Source organism: Gobius niger, assembly GCF_951799975.1.
Source record: "Gobius niger genome assembly, chromosome: 18".
Lineage (NCBI taxonomy): Eukaryota > Metazoa > Chordata > Actinopteri > Gobiiformes > Gobiidae > Gobius > Gobius niger.
This window is the reverse complement of record NC_136869.1, coordinates 11,426,551-11,445,904: the sequence shown is the minus strand read 5'-3', so window position 1 is coordinate 11,445,904 and position 19,354 is coordinate 11,426,551. Positions and strand designations below refer to the sequence as shown.

The following is a 19,354-nucleotide window of genomic DNA, read 5'->3' as shown; positions in this document are numbered from 1 at the left end:
AGCGCTTTACAAGGAACCACTCACTCATTCATACACCATTGTCAGACACTGAAGGCAAGGTTTGCTCCTGCAGGATTTTAACCACTAACCCTCCACTCACAAGACGACCCGCTCTACTATCTGTGCCACTTTACTAAATGATACAATTACTTTAACTATTTATCTACACTTTTTCATCCTCAGATTTTTAAATCAAGTCCAGTCTCTACTTTTAGCATTACAAAGTGTAATTTGAGAAATATTTTTACCAAAAGTCACTTGACTAAATACATTTTTAAAGGACTAATTATAGTAGAGGTAGCTAGTTGTTAGTGTAGCAGTGGCAATGTATTAAATGTTGCATTTACACAATACCGGAATTATGGCATATTATCTTGCATTGGAAATATCTCCAGTAACATATCCATAACACTTCAATTAAACTCCAAAAGCCCACTTATTATTTATTTCCTCCATGTTCTTACGCTCTCAGTGGCTTATCACATCTCTATAACCAGACCACAGTATTGACCACATGTTCTACACTCACATAGACTCCGGTTTAGATTTTCTCCGAGGTCAAGACACTGGTTAACCACAGAAATGTGTCTAACTGACCAAACCAGATGCAATTACCAGCATGCTCTCCATGTGGGAACTGTGGACTTACATAAGAATATCCAGTCAACATACACAGAAAGACAGGTGGCCAAAATACGTAGAATGGCATTTGTGAAATACAATGTAAGATCCAGTATTTTTAACAGACTTGGGTAGTGTTTCAATACTTTTCCAGTGATAGATATTGAATGAAATGTAGAGTCAGAACAGCTTCCAGTATTTTGAACGATGTGGCATTCAGTCTTATTCACAATAAATTATTCATAAAAAATAATTGCTTGGTTAATCAATTACCAACAATCTAAATAAAATGGTCTCTTACAAACAGGGCCTCACCATGTTTCATCTCAACCAGTGGTTTGAAGAAGCCATTAGTAAATTCCAGGGAGGCTGATTAACATTTTAACATGATATTTAAAGACTACACTTTCTCAGACGAATTATACTTTTATTTGATCCTATTAATACATTCAAACAGACTGAGAAGGAAGGATAGATAGATAGATAGATAGATAGATAGATAGATAGATAGATAGATAGATAGATAGATAGATAGATAGATAGATAGATAGATAGATAGATAGATAGATAGATAGATAGATAGATAGATAGATAGATAGATAGATAGATAGATAGATAGATAGATAGATAGATAGATAGATAGATAGATAGATAGATAGATAGATAGATAGATAGATAGATAGATAGATAGATATTACCTTAAACAGTGGTGAATCATCCAGAGATTGAAGGCACTGTGAATTTTGAAGGCAGAGTTGTACTCATGCATTATACACTATACTCCTGAACAATCTATTCATTGTCCACATGAAAAGCTACATAAAGTGTCTTCTCTATCCGTGTCGTATATGATAAACTGAGATGGTAGCACATAAATATTTAAGCCCCAGCCGCTTCCGTCTAAACTCCGTGCACTGGAATAACCCTGGCGCATTTAAAAGTATTACTTGAAGATCTCACAGGAACACTTTACAGTCCTGAGTGTGAATGCACATTATAATGGCTTTACCGCCCACTTCACTTCAATGAGCCTCTTCTTTAGCATATCCTCGCCGCTGAAGAAAGTCCATTCGGGTTCAGTCAGTGCGTAATTGCTCGTGAGCCCACAGACAGAGCGGAGTTAAACAGAGCGAAGCATGACGGGAACACTGCGAGAGTTAGCGGCACTACGGCAGACATGGGAGTTCTTAGAAGCAAGAAGGGTTTAAACATGAATGGTCTCCATATGACTTTTGGTAGTATGGAGAACATCTTGCTAGTACGTACATATATGTGTATATTCGAAAGTCTTTTGAACTTCTGAGGTGGGACAGACATAGGGAATCTTGTTTGCACAGAAGAACAGATAGGAATTCACTCCAAACTTATGTAGTACTTTTTCCATTTTCTTTTCATAATTTGTTTGACCCGTGATGTTTTTGACTTTGATACATAAAAAAGTGTTGGAAAAGTTCTTATGGCTTTCTGCTGTAGGAATAAACATGCAGTAAGGATTAAGACATTTTCACCTAGCTTAATATTAAGGAAATTAGCTTGAAACAAAGCTACAGTCTGGTACAAGCATCTTTGCTCACGAGCATAATGTAACTGTACATTGTCCTGATAAATAAATAAATTAAATTAAATTAAATATTTGATACACACATCGGTTTATGAGGCTGTTTGTAAATGTTGCAGTCATTTATTTTATTTTTTTATTTACAATCAAACCTGTACATGCAGTACAACCTCAATAACGTAGCATTGGTATGTAATTGGAACTTAATCCATTTTTGTTTGTTACATCTTATCTACACAAAGTCTCCATAGTGCTGCAAAAGCACAAAGTCAATATATTGTGTGACTTTCTAAATTATTCAAATCTCTTTATTTAGATTATCATGCATGCCACACTTCCTTGGCCACTAGATCTGGGTTATACAGTATTTATTAATGAGCTGGCATGTCTATAAAAGAAAGCATCAATATAAAGGTCAGAGTTCAATAGGATTGAAAATGGCACATGTTTCATCCCTCTTTCTGCGGCTCATTAATGGGCATTTCATTGTGCAGCCGTTGCCCCGGTGTTTCCTTCACTCCCTTGTGCGGTGGGTGGCCTATAGGCCTTTTACATACAGGTCCATTTCCCCTCTGTGCACACATCACTCAAACGCTACTAACCTCTGGGACCGAACGCATTAGAAGCAGCCACCAATCGATGGCGCTGATCAAAGGGGGAAATTACACTCATAACTTATTCACTGCCCCACAGGTACAACAACGACGTGAAGCACATTAAGATCCTGACCAAGGAGGGCTGCTTCCACATCGCGGAAAACAAGAAATTCAGGAGCATAGTGGTGAGTTTATCAGTGTGCCTTCTGAGCAATTCATAAATAAGTCACGACGTTGGGTTAATGAAGTGTCAAAAGCTGAATTTTATTTTAGCGGTGCGTACAAAAATAACCGTGATTAGAGCAGTGTTTACGCTAGCCGCAGGGGCTAACTGCTATAGATAAGTCCAAGGCATGGTGAAAGGTTGAAGGGGGATATTTACGCCATAAACTGGAAATGCTCTATCTCTGATTTCTAATAGCAGCATTTACAATGTACTGCCAGAATACCAATGTGTCTTAATGTCTCCTTTACAGCATTGTATATTTTATGTGCCAAATACCAAGAGGTTCAAACTTATACTAACATTAAAGTGCCATAATGTACATTTATGAAAAGAGTAGTTGGACATTGCATCCACATTCTCCATATTAGTTTACAGTCCAGCTACAGAGGTTCAAATACAAGGCTAAGTCCTTCAGCCGTGGGTCGCCCCTGACCAAACCTACAGTAGCTCAATATCTGTAGATGGGACAGGCTGCACCGTGATCACCCGTCACTCCCCACAGGTTTGTGAGGAGAATAAAGTATGCCTAAAAACTTGAGTATTATTTTGACAATCCCAAACACAAATGAAAGGAATGGATGGAAATTAGGAGTAAAACTGTGTGTATTTTGTAGGGCTATCAAAATTAATCGTGATTAATCGAAAACACAATTAATTGCGATTTATTAAATTAATCATGATTAATCGCATCATATGTTTTGACCAAACACACTTCTGTATCTGAGCCATGACACATGACCTGAAAAACACAGCTCTTGCTTCAGCTACATATTGTGAGCCAGGAGTCTCCAATCTTTTCACACGATGAGGTACTTTTATGAAACAAAAGCGACAAAGAGCTACTTATGCATTAAAAAGGCTTGTCTAATGATCCTATTTTAACAAAAAATATTTTAATTTTGGCCTTATGCTTACTTTATGAACTTAAAAGTTTGCATGTTCTGTCCAAAAAAGAAAATGTGTTTAAAATGTGTCTTATCAGGCCTTGGGCGACTAAGAAAAAGCTGAAGAGATCCTGGTTAGATGCTGTTGGGCTTTTCCCATAATTATGAAACTGTGGATATTTAGTCAATGAAATGTGCAATCAATAATCAAATGCTTCAAATTTGAGTGTTTTATGTTGGACAAGTACTAAAAATGAATATAATTATAACAGAAAAATTAACCGTGATTAATTGATTGACAGCCCTAGTATTCTGGCAATCAGTATTTAAATGTTTGTGTGTCTTCCAGGAGCTGATCGAATACTACAAACACCACTCGCTCAGAGAAGGATTTCGAAGTCTGGACACAACTCTGCAGTTTCCTTATCGAGAACCAGAGAATACGGCAATGCACCGGCTCAACCGAACAGGCAGCAACAGTGAGTAACCTTTTGTTCTTACATCGTCCAACCAAATTATAAATTGTTTTTGGTGAAGTAGTTTTAGTGGTTCAGTTTCTACAACCGGATTTCTTTTTACAATACACTTTTTTTTTAATCACAACTAGAACTGTTGCCAGTCAATATCAAGCCCTGAAAGGAACGTCAGAAGATCCTGTCATTAATATTGTAAAAAAAAAAAAAAAATCCATTTCCTTTTAACATTATCCTCAGTTCTCTCTCTACTGACCATTCCCAATAGTTTACTTCCCTCAGTTTTTCTGCTTCCTTGCTCTGCTTGTTCCCCGTTTCCCTTCTATCAAACACTGCTTTAACTCACATGGGAGAATCGCTGCGGAGCCACCCAGTGAATTGCTGCTAAAATAGTCCGCTCTTGTTTTCTGACGTTAATTGTTTGTGACGGAGCAGTCAGTGGCTGGTTGGAGAATCCACTAACCATGTTATTAGATTGGAAAGGGCTCCCTCGACCATTACTGAAGATCAAATCGATGCAGGTTTCGAGGGGCTGGGGTAATCTTTAGGGAGGCCTTAACAAGTTAATCAGCATTACTAAACAACTGAGCTGTGAAGACTACAAATCTCTGAAATATGACCAAAACAATGGCTGATTAGTCAGTGGGGTGTGAAGAAAGAGACCACCATTCATTATTTTTAATTTTGTTCCATTAGGAGCATTTTAGATTCTATCCATCTTACACATGTTCTATTTAGGGATAACAATAACCGTCACACCGTGATATTGAATAAAATACACTAGTAATTTTCTAATAAAAGAGCATACTTATATACAGTGATGAAATATATATTTAAGTTTAAGGTATGTCGGAACCAATAACGTAAGAATGACCTCATAACACTGTTGTGACAGAAAAGTAATACAAATTTACTGGCCAATAATGTAATAATTATTATGTTATTGACTGGCTATAACGTTATTGGTCTGTCAAGATGAAAATTGTTCACAAATGTAATAAATTCAGCCCATAATGTAATAATATGTCAATCTGTCTATATTTTTTGTGTGTATTTTTCATTGTGAAGAGTCTGACTACATTCATAAAGAGGCAAGATGAGTGAAGTGCCTTGCCCAAGGACACAGCGATGTCAGGGATTCAAACCAGCAACCTCTTGGTCCCAAGATGACCCGCTTTACTGTCGTCATCAGAAAATAGCTGCGACTAGTTACCTTAAGTGAAAAAAAATATACCAATAGAGATTAAAGAACCAAAAACACCCAAAAACAGAAGTTGATGGAAAAACCCACAAATTAACTGGTCATCTAACAATTCAGAGAAAAATGCACAAACACAGTGTTAAATAACAATTATTACATCGTTGAACGTTCGCTATTGGCTCTACAGTGTTAACACATTATTGGCCTGTTATTACTTTATCGGCTTATTACGTTTTGGTCAGATTTATTATGTTATCAGTTCCTTTACTCTTCTATCGTAGGTAAATCTGTCTGTATTGACTCATCCTTCAGTGCTGGTGGGCACCCTGTCAGGAGCAGTGGGCGACCACAGCCAGCACCCAGGGACCCTTCTCCAGATCTAGTGCCAGTCAGGACTATAGTTAACCTCTGGATTAGCGCAAAATGTGCACTTTTTTGGACTTAAATAGTAAAGGATTTCAAGTAGCTTTGATAACAGTCCCACTTTGAACCATCTTCAAAGCATGTTCCCTTCTCCAAGTGTTACCCCAAAACAGATTAAAATCCACTAAACGCTGTGACTGAGCCGCTGAAGCCACGCTGCTCCTCAGTCAGTTAATGGAAAATTTATAACTCGTTGCAATCACTGGCGAAACTAGATTGTGTTTGAACTCGGTGGTTCATGGTGGAGACAGGATGAAAGACAGGGTTCGTGTTCAAAGCGGTTGAAAAGTGGACAGATTGTACAGAGAGGCCAATTGTTTTTAGGGGAAAGCTCTGTTGTTGGGGACAGCTCTCATCCAAATGTGTTTTTGTGGCGCGGTGCTTTGTCTTGATGGCAGCTGCTCCTGGTGGGCACACTCAAATCCATTCTCCTTTTAAATGGATTAATTTGGATCATTTGGCCTCTAGTTCTGTCCTGAGACTGCTAATTATAATGTGCTACTGTTAGGGTTGTTTTGTGGCGTTGTAGCTATTTTGAGGCACTGGCAGTTTAAAGAAATATCGCAGCGACTTTGTTTAACTATGGACTGTCACCTGTCCTTGGTAGTTTAAGCGTTGTGGACACGTCGTTGGTTTTCTGACAAAGCTTCTTAGATGCTTTACAGCTTTACAACTGTACAACTGAACATGTCACATTAGTGCACCTGCACGCTTAGTTGATCACTCTAATGTGCAGCCTCTAAAATCCTGCACTGACACTCAAAAAGTTACTTTGGGTCCGAAGTGCCATCATGCACGAGCTTAATATAGAGACTGCAGTTACGCGTAAGACCTGAGGTGGCAGTAGTGAGTAGAAAATGACCAACTTGCATCTAGTCTTTTTAAAATAGTTTTTTAATTGCTTATAGTTTCAGCTCTATCTGCTTCTAAAGGCCATTCAGGTCTATTGCATTATTTTTAGGGCCTGTAAAAGACATTACACATAGGACCATATGGCTAAATATTATGCAGAAACAAAAAGTACCTATGAGAACTCTCTCATATCCGCTGTTGGATTGGATTCTTTCTGGATCCTCTGTAAAAACGAAATAACAGAACTGCAAAGGCAACAAGGAACTTTTCTCTGGCATTATTATGTTTTTAGCGGCTGCTGATTGTCCTCGGTGAGTGTTCAGGTGTTAGCAGTAGAACGTAGCCAAGCTTAGTGATAGCATTGTGGGTGCGGTGTACACATTTTTTTTCCTAGGATGGGAATGGCCACATTTGCATATCAACTCCCTGATTGGTCAGATTCGTACTGAAACACACCTTTTGTAAACTCTGCTATGCTTAAGGTTAGGATTAAGGTCAGGTATACGGTTAGTTTTATTGAGGTGATATTGAGGTGATGTTATAGATGGAGCTCCACTCATCACTGGCTCCCAGGGATCAGGGAGCAACTGGCCTTTACCATCCTAGGAAACATAATATCGTGTGGTCCGGCGCCGTTGTGAACCTGCAGGCTTGAGCCAGGACCGCAGCTTCACGGCCGTCTTTTGTCATTAAATCCGATCCAATCCTCTCAAAATGCCTGAATCGTTTATCTATACTGAATATCGGATCGGGACATCCCTAAAAATAATGGTCCTTTGCATTTCTTACAGCAATGATCTGTGTCTTACTTCATGATACGCAGCCATCTTCTAACTTCAAAATTGTTGTTACCTAAAATGACCTAAATATTTGGACAATTTGTATGCGTGTTGGCAATAGCAGCTTAACCTTCAAAGTACTCAAACAAAAGCGTGTACTACTAGCATTACCGTGACCCTGCGATGCGAGCAGTGACTTCGAAAAGCACCAAATAAAAATCTATCATTTGGAACACGGTGGAGGACTCGCTGATTGTATTTTAGCTCTCATCTTCTCCCCTGTTATTTAAATGGCGCCTGTGTCCTCATTCACGGCTTCTATTAGTGGTTCTCATTGTGCATTACCGCGCGCTCCCAATCTCGCTTTGTCAAAATGAAGCGCGGTAAATTCACGCGGTGTTTTCGGCGGCCATTTGAAGTGGAGGGCCATTCCTCTTTATATTACTGCGAGCTCCACAGCGTTAGCGCCACTGAGCCGTCTCCCACCGCCTGCTTAGTATTCGCTTTGCCCGGGCGTCCGCTGGCCCCGCTGCATATCAATAACATGGGCCGGTTCAGTCGGTCGCGAGAGGCACATTTTTCATAAAGTTTGGATATCCGTCTGCCTTTGTGGAGATTAGATCTTCCTCCTATTGTCTGTGACACAAATGTATAATGATATTGATGGGGATCTACGGCGCGGTATAGACGGAGTTAACCACTCGCTTCCTCCATCTGTCAAGCTGTGCATTGCCACAAGCTGCTCCTAGTTTCAACATGATTAAATGATGTCTCTTTTCTGTCTAATTAAAAGTTGGACGCAGCATTACTGATTGTCAGACTTATCAAAAAATTAAGTTGGGCGGCAGCGAGTAGATTAATCGTGACTAGTCATCTATTAAAATTATATATTCTAAACAAATTTTGCAGTTGGTGATTTAAACCTGGTCCATACAAAGACTCGAACACAGGTTTTTACCACAAAAGAGCCACACAACCCTTTTCGATGAACATAGTTAAAGGTACACTGCATACCATATTAGATGATACTGTTGCCATCAACACAAAACATGCTCCTAATGGCCAACCTGTTTAAATCTCATATTTGGCTGCCTTTGATCAACATCTCCATGGAGACGAGTCAGGTCTTGGTTGGCCATTTTTTTAGGTATTTTTCAATGATCAAAATATCAGTTATAAATTAAATGCTTTTATTGTATTCTATGCATTGGGAGAAAAGATACGCAGTGTCTTAACCAAGCAGATTTTCTCCAGTTACCCAAATCAAAAAGCTTCTTGTAAAAAAAATGTCAAAATAGCAACAAAAACAAGATGTAAATGAGGATTAAAATACAGCAAAAGAAAGAATAAAATAAGCCAAAAAAACAGGCGACAAAAAAGTGATGATAAAGCTACAAAAATGTGACACAAAAGTGGCAACAAGACGAGGACAAATCTGAGATCAGTTTTGTCTGTAAGGTGTAAGCTGTAAGCTCCAGTCATGAAGCTTTTTGATTTGGGTAAAGCTGAACTGTAAAAAATGTGCTTGGCTAAGGCGGGGGAGGTTAAAAAAAGAGGTTAAAAAAAAAAGAATCTGGTTAAAATACATCTTAAAATGTCTTATGGCTCGTGTACACTGTGCGATTTTGTTTATCATTTAAGATGTTTAGGTGTCACACTGCACGAGGTGGGGATGGTAAAATCATGAGCTGCTCTTGTCTCCACTGTGCGAGTGTTCAAGGACACAATCGTAGCTACGATCAAAGTTTTTCATAGCAGTTTCAGGCTTCAGAAGGCGCGTGTTTAGCTCAGGCGACCACAACGTGCTAGCGGCGTTCATTTTCTGCAGAAAAGTCCTGAGAAAGTCCTGTGAAATGCATAGTCAGACCTATGCCTATGCCTACCTCATGCCTGGCCTCTGTTGCCTTGACTCTGGCTGCGGTTGACGGGACATTGACAGAGATCCTCTCTGCAGTGAGAGGATGGCTCACTCTACGACTAAATATCAGACACTGCTTGATGTTGGTCGTAGCTTGTCTTTGGTCGTAAGGCAGTTCTATTTTAAATCTTGGACCCTGTCTCACTGTACGACCCAAGACCTATGATTTTCAGCTACAACCTAAGATTTTTCTCACGACTAGTGATCGTACATCGTAGACGGCCAAAATCATGCAGTGTAGAATCACACTAAAATGACTATATGATTAGCTGACGAAGTGAAAAGGGTATTATATAAACCTCAGCTGCTCTGTCCGAGAATCACAACTGATTAAAACAGATTTAAATCTTGAAAAAGCATCAAACTTGAGCAACACAGTGTGGGAAAGGCAGAAATATAAACTAACCCTGATCCAGCTCTACTGTTCGTTGTTCTTCCCTGCACATTCTTAAGAGACACTAAAGAATGGTCAAAACAAGAGTTATGTTGAATATGTTAAACTCCAAGAAGAATCCTGTACTGCCATCAGTGCTGGTACCACAGTCTGTATAGCATTGGTTCTATATCGCAATAACAACACAGCTCTAGAGTAGGGCTGAAACAACTAGTCGATTAATCGACAACTAATCGATTACTAAAATAGTTGTCAACTATTTCAGTAATCGATTAATCGTTTTCTAGTAAACACAGACTAAAGTAGAGCAAAAAAGACATGAAAATTATGTATTTTGGATGAAAACCTACTTTGTTTTTAAAGTTAGGGTCTGCAGTGTTTTGTACATTGTAAATTTCATGAATATCTGTCTTTGTCTCGTCCAATCAGAAAGCAGAATTAGCACAAATAGCCTGGTACAAACGTTTACTTTAAGTTTACTCCATCAACATGCCCTCAAGCGGCGTCACTTTAGCTCTATGTGATAAAAAATAAAAAAATGGAAAAAATACAACTTCCATGCACCTTTCACAGCCAAGCAATTAATCGATTAATCGTAAAAATAATCGGTAGATTAATCGATTACCAAAATAATCGTTAGTTGCAGCCCTACTCTAGAGTCTATTGTAAAATGGCACAGACAGAGATCATGTTGCCCACAAATAAGCAATCAACAAAACAATGTAGAAACAAGGCCCTTTGTTACGATATAATTATATAACTTATTATATAACTCAATAGAAACCTTGTACGACGTACTGTTTGGATGGTACATTATATTCTTTCCTCGGAGAAGTTTCTGAGAAGAACAGATCGATGCATTTCCAGCCTTTTTCAAAACCATAATATAGTGCTTTGTTATACTTCAAGCTGTTTGCTAAGAGCATTTTTTTTTTTTTTTTCCCATCCTTTTCTCAGTTGGACAAGACTTCAAACCCCCAGGAAAGCAGAGTTATAAATTGCTAGAACATAAAATCTCTGTTCAGTGGCACGTTGTTGGCGAAGTTTGTTGAGGAATACAGCTGTGCCCGAATTACATCTGGCTTGTTATTATAAATATGCAAATCCGCGACTATTCCCTGAGCAGTAATTGTGAGACTGTATGTTCGTTCTAATTAAACGCACAAGTAAAGACGTCCTATTAACAATGCAAACATCCCTTCGGCAAAAAGCAAATGTTTCGACTTTAAGCTCTCGACTGTTTCAAACTTCCCCCGGGCTTTCTAACACAACATAAAAGTTAATTTCGTTTTGATTTATAGGTTAAAATGTTTTTGTTTTTTTTCTTTTGCTTCTCTCCCCCTCCCCTCTCCGCCGCCCCTTTGCCTCTTGCGCCCCCTGCCTGGCCTGCCCCGCCATAGCCCAATTGCTCTGCGGCCTGTCTATTGTCACTCCCACCGGCTACAGCTTTGTACCTCCCTCCTCTGCCCCCTTCTGGTCAGGTACAGGTATCACTTCTGTCTTCTTTTTTCTCTGTTTTCCTGTCCCTGCCCATTGTGTTTGAGTGCTTTCTTGGCATGCCTTTGTTTTAGCTTACTATGACACATAAGTGCTTTGGTTTCGGCTTTTCAGCTTCTTAGCTGCTTTTGTGTTTCATCGTGGTACACCAAGTGCATGTGCATAATGTGGAAGTGCGGACTGACTGAAGTACTGCATGTTTGTCCTGTTTGCATGTTAAGTATTGGTGTCAGACTGTTTGGACTGAAGTTGGTATCACTATTAATAGAGAGACATTAGGAAATCTGCTAAATAGATGCATTACAGTATTGTTGCTTAGTAACCCCCACCTTGAATCGAGCGCATTTTCTCTAGTTCGGCTTTTCTCAAATCCAAAAGCTTCTCGACTGGTGTTTACAAACTACAAGCTAGTGTAACGCCTCATTTGAAAGCTAAGACAAGCTAAGCAAGTTTTCGTCCATTTTGGTTGTGTTTTAATCACATTTTTCTTGCTTTTTTGACATGTTTTGGTCAAACTGTTGTGGCTTAATATGCTACATAACACTAAAAAGATTTTTTTGAGCCAAACACTACAAAAATGCAATGAAAACATGCTGAAAAATGTGGCAAAGAAGAAACTTAGAGGAGTTTTGCAGGTCTTAGCTTTCAATTGATGCGGTACACTGGCCAATAGTCTGTTTGCTCTCCAGTTGAGAAGCTTTTTAGATGTTTATTTTTGGGTAAAACTGGAGAAAATGTGCTTGGTGAAGGTGTTAAAGCTAATTTAGTGTTGTTATTATTGTGAAGAAATGTTGACAAAGGTTACCAAGCCGTCATCTGTACGGAGTTGACCCCATCAGCAGCTACAAGATGGTTGTAGACTAAGAGGCAGTTGTTACACAAGGGGGATGTACAGTTTTGGCATTACCCAGGACAGATGACGGCTTGAGAACCTGCGTCCACAACCGGAAACTCCTGTGTGACTGAGAGCTTACACAAACACAAAATTGTATGTCTGTGTTGGCATTGTGACAAAATACTGTGGTTCTCAGGGTCATATTTCAAAATGCAAGTTGATGTAACAGCAGCGAGTGTTAGGATTAGTTTGCATGTGACCCCCGGAGTGCTTCTTGGCTTTTCTTTTGTTTAAGTTTTGCTTTGGTCTCTCTGTTTGTATATGTGTGTGTGTCAAGTTAAAGGTGTCCAAATGCTCAAAGCTCCCACTACATTAGATATTCCATCCCCACGGCCTGAGGTCTGACACAAACCATTTCCACCTGTCAGCTCCGCCCGGGCCGAGCCAGAGAAGTGTGGGAGGGGGTGTGTGCAGGGGAGGGTGCACCCGGGGCGGGACGGGGGTTGGCAGGGTAACAGGCTACCCCACTCCTCCAAACCTGTCTGTCATAGCAGCACACCATGCAATACTGTCAGAAAAATCTACGCAGTTAGTCATGTTGTTCATAGCTTCCAACTGAGCTGCTGTAAAAACTGGACTATAGACTAGAAGATATGTAAAATATCTCGTATTGAAAGGAAAGGTTGGGGTGAAATTACTTTTTTACTATGCCATCAAAACTAATAGATTGTGATGCAGTATTTATATCTATTCATTTTCCTATTGTCTTTTTTCCTGTAGTGTTAACCCCCAAAGTGATCGGTGTGGCCATAGCGCGGTACGACTTCAGCTCGCGGGACACCAGGGAGCTGTCTCTGCAGGAGGGAGACGTGGTCAAGATCTACACCAAGACCGGGGCCAACGGTTGGTGGAGGGGCGAGGTCAACGGCAGGGTAAGGGACCACCGTAACGCACTGAGGGTCAAAATGACGGCAATAGAAAAGTCATTTGAGCTGGCTGAGAAAAAGACGTCAATTGTAATCATCGAGGGTTTTTGATTTTGTAGTTGTGCTATAAATAATGTAACACTGGGGTGTGAAAAGTGATGAAAAAGTGACAAAGCAATAAAAATGTGGCAAAAATGAGTCGAGAGTGACAAAAAGTGACAGAAAAAGTGCTGAAAATGTGTGACAAAAATGCAGCAAAATAGCCATAAAAGAGCAATAGAAAATACAACAAAAAGTGACAAAAAAGGATTAAAAAAAAGGCATGAAAAAGTGACAACAAAATGCAACGAAAAATTAACAACAACTCCTCAAAAGAGCAACAGAAAAGTGCCAAAAATAATAATAAAATAAATTCCAAAAAAGTGATGACAATGTGGCAACAACGCAAGGAAAATTATCCGTTTAGATGAGTTTTGCAGATTTGGGCAAAGCCGAACTGGAGAGAAAATGTCCTCGGGTAAAAGGCGGGGTGCAATATTTGACCTTCAAACTAATCAAATATAAAATCCTATTGAGACTCATATTATGTTCAAGGGAAGTCCTGGCCCCTATTGCACATGCTTATATGAAAACAACACAGACATGGGGAGAACATGCAAAGCCCTGTTTGTCAATAGAACCCAGGATGGGCATCTGATCGTGTGGCATGAGTGCTTTGATCCCATCCAACTGTGGATAAAAGCAGTTGATATAAAGAAGAAGAAAACGCATATGTGATCAAATTATGCAAATCAAATGTGGCAGATAAAAGTATAACCCAAAGTGACTTCATATACATTCAAGCCAATGTCTCTAAATCCAGGACCCTGTATGCACATAGACACTTTAAATCCAATTACATTTCTGTTCCATTCTTTCGAAGGGGATTCACTTTTCTCCGTCTTTGACATCCTTAAAGGGACAATGCTTCCTCTGTAGCCTTCTGTACAAACCTTTCCGACTGCATGTAACGTGACGTGAAAGAGTCCATTTGCTCCTCAGATATGCCTTACAACATGCATAGAATAAATCTCACACGCAATATCCGAGAAGACCCTATACAATCTGTGCGCCTCATTCTGAATGCGAAGATACGGTATGTGCCAACTGCTACAGACGTGGCTATTTCATCTGTTTATTTAAGTTTTCCTCCTGTTACATCTGGTTCGCCTCCTATTAACTAACACAAGGAGGCGAAGAGGCGGCGACTTCTTTTAACATTCTGCAGGCATCAAAAAATAAACCACTTCCTTATTGTTATTTTCTTTTCTTTTAATTATTGCTAATTTCCTCTTCCTCCTACGCTCGCGGCACAATTAGCTCCTGTGTGTGGGTTGTTGAAAAGAATGCTGCTTATATGTAGGAAGTAAGAAAATGAGACACAACAGAAATGTAAATAAGCACAAATGTACAGCTCTGTTGAGGAATAACAGACCACGCTGCCACGTGGAATATGAACGAGCAACATTTTCTGTACTTTTTCCCATTTTTAATCATTAGTAGAGGGAGCTCCTTAACTGTCCCCTCTTTGTGAACACATTTCTAATATCCTGATTCCTGACAGGGATGAGTTTATAAGCAAAGAAACAAAAAGTAAAGCCCTATTAAGTCGTGTCAGAATTTTACTAATTATCCTCAATTTACATTATTTGTTAAAGGGGCTAGATGCAAGTTAGCCATTTTATACTCACTACTGCCACCTCAGGTTATACGTGTAACGGCACCTTCTATATTAAAGGGATATTTCAGGATTTTTGACACAGGGCCTCATTTCCTAGTTATCCAGAGTGTTGCTGATTTCTGGAGATATTTTTTTTTGTAATTCATGCAGTTCTTATTTTTGAAGAGTTACGTGGCGCTAGACTTGTGCAAGGCTAGCGCATTACTATGGTATCAGCTAGCCTGCATTAAAAACAGTCTTACACACTCCACAAAGCTGATGCTGCTCAAATATAAGGTATGTTGAATGCAAAATGGTTAAAATCGACACAGACATTTATGTCGTTAATCTGGCGTTATAAGTGATTTGCCTCAGGTGCACTGTTTCTAATGCAGGCTAGCTGATATCGTAGAAATGCACTAGCCTTGCACTAGCCTAGCGCCACGTAACTCTTCAAATATAAGAACTGCTTGAATTACAAAAAAAATATCTCCAGAAATCTGCAAAACTGCAACACAGGAAATGAGGCCCTATGTCAAAAATCCTGAAATATCCCTTTAAGCTTGTGCATGACGGCAATTCGGACCCGAATTAACACCTGGGCTGGGCTCATTCTACACCATAGGACATTGTTGGAACATTTAGGGGAAGGAAAATACAGAATTTTGACATTTTTAAACTCTGTATAGTCCCTTTAAGTGCAAATCTTTCAAAATGACAGTAATGTTTTGAATTTTAAGCTCTTAACCCCCACTTAAACAAAGCACATTTTCTCCACTTTGGCTTAACCCAAATCTAAAAGGTTGCAACAAAAGAGCGACAAAAACATGACAATAAAGGGGTGAAAAAGTGACAAAAATGTGTGAGGAAAAAAAAATACGAAAAAAGCCATAAATGGGCAACAGAAACGTGACAACAATGTGTGACGCAAATGCAACAAAAAAGTAATGGAAAAAAAAAAGGCCAAAAAGTGACGACAACGACGCAGAGATAAAGATAAGTTGAGGTGAGTTTTGTAAGGCTTAGCTTTCAAGTGAGGCGTTACACTGGCCTAGAGGCTGTGACTTTTTAGATTTGGGTCATGCTGAACTGGAGAAAATGCACCTTGGTTACGGCGTGGGTCAAGAGGTTAAAAAACACTGGAATTTGCAAGTGTAACTTTAACTTTTCTTATAGTATTAGAAGTATTAGAGGACAACGGATACACTAGGAAAACGTAGAGAGTTTTTACTGAAAGGTGATCGGATAAGAGGACTTTTTTTGGCGGTTGTGGTTGTCTGACAGTGACAAAAATGATCGAAACAAAGCCTAGAAATCACGCTGCATACTGTACATCACTGACCTCCACTGCTGCTTCAACGCCTGCAATTTCCTTGTGTTTCTAGGTCGGCTGGTTTCCCTCCACATACGTCGAAGAGGGAGAGGAGTGAAGAAGACTTTGCATAAGTAGCCAAGAGCATACTATTCTCATGACTGGGCCTCCGCTGCTGCTGCTGCTGCTGCTGCTCGCTCCTGTGTTAAGCGGAGCAGTTCGAGGGCGGCTGCTCCTAACCAGACCTCCGGGACTGAAGAGAAAAGGGCTGCAGTACATCGCTAAATGCAAAACAACAACAACAACAAAGTATCACTGGCCCGCTCCTCTCTCTGGTTGACCGTGCAGTTAAGTGGCACAGCGCACTCGCACCCTGGTCCCCATCCTTCTCCGAATTTTACGATCACCTACTTGGTTCCACTTCCAATTAGAGAGAGGTATAATAGATATGCCCATTACCACACTCATTGAGTCTTGAGTACCAACCATTCTGCTGTATAATTTGGGTGGTTTGACTGTAAACGGTACAACACTAGGTCGCCCTAGTGTATAGAGAAAATGGGGATCCTTATAAATGAACAAATAAACACTCCTGTTCTCACTAAATGCTCTGTCAAATTTACAGCTAAATGTGGATAGCTTCATGTAGACTGGCTCCTATTGACTTCTACTCATAAGAAGTACTTTTCTAATCAGCAACTAGCATGTTTAGATACGAATATACATGGATATGAAATAGGAAGATGTGGTGACAATGGTACTAAACGAGAACAACATGCAGTGAATAAAATAAAAAGTCAATTTTGATCCATCAACAACTCAATTCACTGCACCACTCCGTAAGTGCAGTTTCCCCTTTCTGTCAATAATGCGCCGTGACCCTGCCAGTGTTTATTTCCTCACCATCTTTATCTAGATATTGACGGCGCAATTTCACCCACACTCCGCACGTGCGCCGCCCACCGCTCCTCCTCCGCAGATTAAGATACCCGAGGCTGCAGGCATGTTGGATATCATCTCTGAGCAGTGCCAGCAATTGATCGCTGTTGTTCCTATTCTCTTCCATTCTTTATCTGCAGCGAGGCCTCTCGTGTTTTCCACTTCTTACCGATCCTCATCTCTTATCGGCGACAGCTTTGATGACAGGAGCCGATTTGGCCGGGGTTTATCTCGTTGGAGGTATTACCTGAAAGCCACCGGTCCTCAGTATAGACATAGGAAACACAGGCTGATCACCTTTGTTTGTTTTTTTTAGTCCTGCCCTTTCAATCTTTTGACCTATTTCTTCTTTTATAGCAGTCCTTTTATCTGCAGTTGTGACACAGAGGGACTAAAGCGTAGAGGACCTTGATAAAAGACACTGTTAAAGCTAGCGAGTTGCATTTGCTGAACTGATGGAAACATCTTATCATTACTACAAATAGGTTCATTAATACATCCCTTCGCTTTAGTCCCTCTGTGTCACAACTGCAGATAAAAGGACTGCTATAAAAGAAGATGATCCAATCAAATTAAAAAAACATTGTCCAGAAAGAAGTCAAAGTTGTCAGCTATACTGACAACTGTGCATCTCACCTTAACAGGCTTCATCAGCATCTACCCTTTAACAGCAGGCTGTAATTTTGCTGCTCTCGTAGGAAGGAGTTTACCACATTATTAGTTCCGCCCATTTAGAATAAATTCAGGGCTGGGTTGCGGAGGCAGCAGTCTGAGCAGAGATGACCAGACTTCCTGATCCACGTACACCTTCTCCCGAGGCGACACCAGGCCAGCTCAGAGACATAGTCCCACCAGTGTGTCCAGGGTCTTCCACGAGGCCTCCAGGGGGAGGCAACCAGGAGGCATCCGAAACAGATGCCTGAGTCACCTCAGCTGGCTCCTTTCGATGTAAAGGAGCAGCGACTCTATTCCGAGCTCCTCCCACGTAACTGAGCTCCTCACCCTATCTGAGCCATTAACAACAATTATAGATGTTATTGGTTCCATCCATACTTGTTTTATGGATGGAACCAATGACACGGGAAGTCTTTATTACTACTTCCTCCCATTAGTAAAAGTCGAGCCTGCTGCAAAAAGATTGTTAGTTGCTGACGAAACCTCCTGAGGTAGGAAGTGAAATGTCCTCAACACTATATAAGCTAGTGCAGATGACGGCTTGAGAACAAACACTGGCAGAAGTTTATTGATGAATGAACATTTACTAGAATTATTAAGCATAAGTAACAAGTATAACATCTAACTTTTTTTTAAAGGCATCCTCTCTGTATCATTCCATGCATAACATTCCACGCCCCATCCACTGCCATACTGTACATAGTCCACCTTTGATGCACCATCGATTCACTCTTTGAAAAGGCACCAACACTAGAATTTGGCCAACAATATCCGATAGCTGAGTACTTCTGCTCGAGAGACTTTTAGCCCCAGTCAATACTACATTAAGACTCCTTTTGGCTGCTGTCGTCCCTCTTACCCCATTCCACTGCGCTCTTACACACTCACTCCTGTGCACTTCATCCCAGTGTCTCCTTAATCCACGCTGAAAAGAGGATTCTCCCACATATGAGTGAATTCAATTGCTTTTGCGGCAAAACGTGCTTCACAACACCTCGGTGCTTCTAACTCGCTCACGAGACAAAGAAATACTTGGTGAATGGATGTACAAAGGGGGAGTAGAAATGGCTTTCCAAAACTTGTGATGTGGAGAACAAGGCACAATCCTACAGCCTCAACATTTTTGGCACACTCTCTAACATTGGATTTCAAATATTATTCACTAAAAATAGCTGTGCAGTCTTTGTACAGCTCTCTATACGTTACATCCTAGCATTTTTCTCTTCTTAATTCAAAAGGATGTCCAAAGACTATCATTGAAAACAACATCCTGTCGAGTTTTTTTTCTTCTCAGCAGAATTCAAATGATTATATGCACAGACGAGCTGCTTCGATATATATTCATGCTCCGTTCTATTCCTTCCAACACTTCCTTTGTCGCCTTTTTCACACTTCCACACACCTACACGTGGCATTTTCTAATTCACCCGTCTCCAACTGTTTTATATAACAGCTAATGTACATAACTCTTTAAATGAAACAAGCATGTAGCAATTTTTTCCTCTCTTTAAAACAATTATCGTCCCTCGAGAAATACCGCATCAAG

The 19,354-nt window shown here is 40.1% G+C and overlaps 2 protein-coding genes across 3 annotated transcripts in view; both read left to right on the top strand.

Moving 5' to 3' along the window:
- Positions 1-17,005, top strand: part of vav3 (vav guanine nucleotide exchange factor 3) — a 107,806-nt gene extending 90,801 nt beyond the window's left edge. Inside the window, exons 24-28 of one of the 2 annotated variants that reach the window (XM_079576019.1) lie at positions 2,873-2,960; positions 4,235-4,364; positions 11,326-11,406; positions 13,038-13,189; positions 16,268-17,005. In XM_079576019.1, the coding sequence (XP_079432145.1) occupies positions 2,873-2,960; positions 4,235-4,364; positions 11,326-11,406; positions 13,038-13,189; positions 16,268-16,312 (496 nt within the window). In that variant the 3' untranslated portion in view covers positions 16,313-17,005. The remainder of the gene's footprint in view (positions 1-2,872; positions 2,961-4,234; positions 4,365-11,325; positions 11,407-13,037; positions 13,190-16,267) is intronic. The other variant, XM_079576020.1, reaches the window with a different exon arrangement.
- The window catches only part of nrros (negative regulator of reactive oxygen species), a 326,601-nt gene that overhangs the window by 121,975 nt on the left and 185,272 nt on the right, over positions 1-19,354 (top strand). The gene's annotated exons all lie outside the window — the stretch shown is intronic.